Genomic DNA, 1428 nt, shown 5'->3' with positions numbered 1-1428 from the left:
TGTTTTTAAAGCAGAGAATTTGTGTTATAGAAGAATTTGTGTAACCCTCTATGCCACTGATGTGACAGATTTCTTAACCTAACAATAGTTAACTTTCGTGATTCAAAAAAAGAAATACTTTTTAATATCTTATTTCGAGAGATTGAGCATATTTTGATGTCAGATTCTTTCATTTCATGTAAAAACGCATCGAATGAATATAATTTCATTGAAATTAAAGGTGAGGAGCGGTTCTTCTGAATAATTACCGAATCATTTTTACCGGCCGTAAATTATTAATTTTGTAAATCATAAGAAATTAACTATTCATAGTCGAATGTGAGGAGAATATTCAAGAATATTCATTTTTTTCTCCTCACATTCGATTTAATTGGTCAATTTTCTTTTTTGCGCAAAATAATTACAGCAGCTATTTTCTTGATTCAGTCGGAAATCTGATTATTTATAGAAATAATCAAAGTTGGTTGAAGTTCATATATAAGGATCTTTCGTTTTATTAATTCTTTTTTTATTTTGATTAATTGTTGACTATTTTGTTTAATTGTTGACTTATCGCTTATCATTGATTACAGATTAGCACTATTTCACTGACAACTGCAGACACTCATATATGAAAGATCAGCTCAAAGTAGGATAAAGAGATACCAAGAAACTAAACAAAGCATTCGCGAAGTAAGTGATCCCTTGAAGCAATATGTGTTCGAATCTACGTAGTTGGCCAGTCTTCAATTCACTGAAGCCAGAATTTATTTCTGAGATTCACATGGTTATGGTATTTGGTAATTTACTTTGTTCTCTTGTGTATTAATCTCTTGGCAGTTATTACTTATCAAATGTTTCAAAACAGGTAAATTGGGTAAAAGAGCTTTAATTGTAACAAGAAAGGATAAGAAAGTATATGGCTTGGTGAATGACAATCTCCATACTTTAGAGAGCAGAGACAAAAGCTCTACTATGTTATATCTGAAGGAGGTTAAGGATTTGTGTGGAAAAGATATAAAGACGTTCGCATATGGCATGGGATCTCACATTTTGGCACTCACGAATGGAGGAGAGGTAAAAAGTTGTTAGGAAATTGTACATTGGAATGAACTTTTAATTGATGTCTTTATAACATGCTTCTGGAATATATGTAATTCTATTCCCTTTGAACTAATATCTATATAATTTTCATGAATATACGAATTTGTTAAGTTTCATTCTGGTAATTTTGTGAAAAATAGATGATAAAATAGTTAATGTCTTCCATAACAAAAAATATAAAAGCATAACTATGAATGTATGCTTTATCACACAGATAATATCCCTATGATGATTATAAAGCTTTGATAAAAATTGTATCTTATTGTGTGACATTGCTACACACACACACACACACACACACACACACACACACACACACACACATATATATATATATATATACAT

The 1428-nt window shown here is 30.2% G+C and overlaps 1 protein-coding gene across 1 annotated transcript in view; it reads left to right on the top strand.

Moving 5' to 3' along the window:
• The first annotated feature begins 694 nt into the window (after positions 1 to 694).
• The window catches only part of LOC105623619 (RCC1 and BTB domain-containing protein 1-like), a 7092-nt gene continuing 6358 nt past the window's right edge, over positions 695 to 1428 (top strand). The window contains exons 1-2 of the mRNA XM_012205006.1: positions 695 to 779; positions 848 to 1056. Coding sequence (XP_012060396.1) covers positions 695 to 779; positions 848 to 1056 — 294 coding nt within the window. The remainder of the gene's footprint in view (positions 780 to 847; positions 1057 to 1428) is intronic.

The sequence above is a fragment of the Atta cephalotes genome, assembly GCF_000143395.1.
Source record: "Atta cephalotes unplaced genomic scaffold scaffold00061, whole genome shotgun sequence".
NCBI classification, from domain to species: Eukaryota; Metazoa; Arthropoda; class Insecta; order Hymenoptera; family Formicidae; genus Atta; species Atta cephalotes.
The sequence above is the reverse complement of the archived record's forward strand: the minus strand, read 5'-3'. Positions and strand labels throughout refer to the sequence as shown.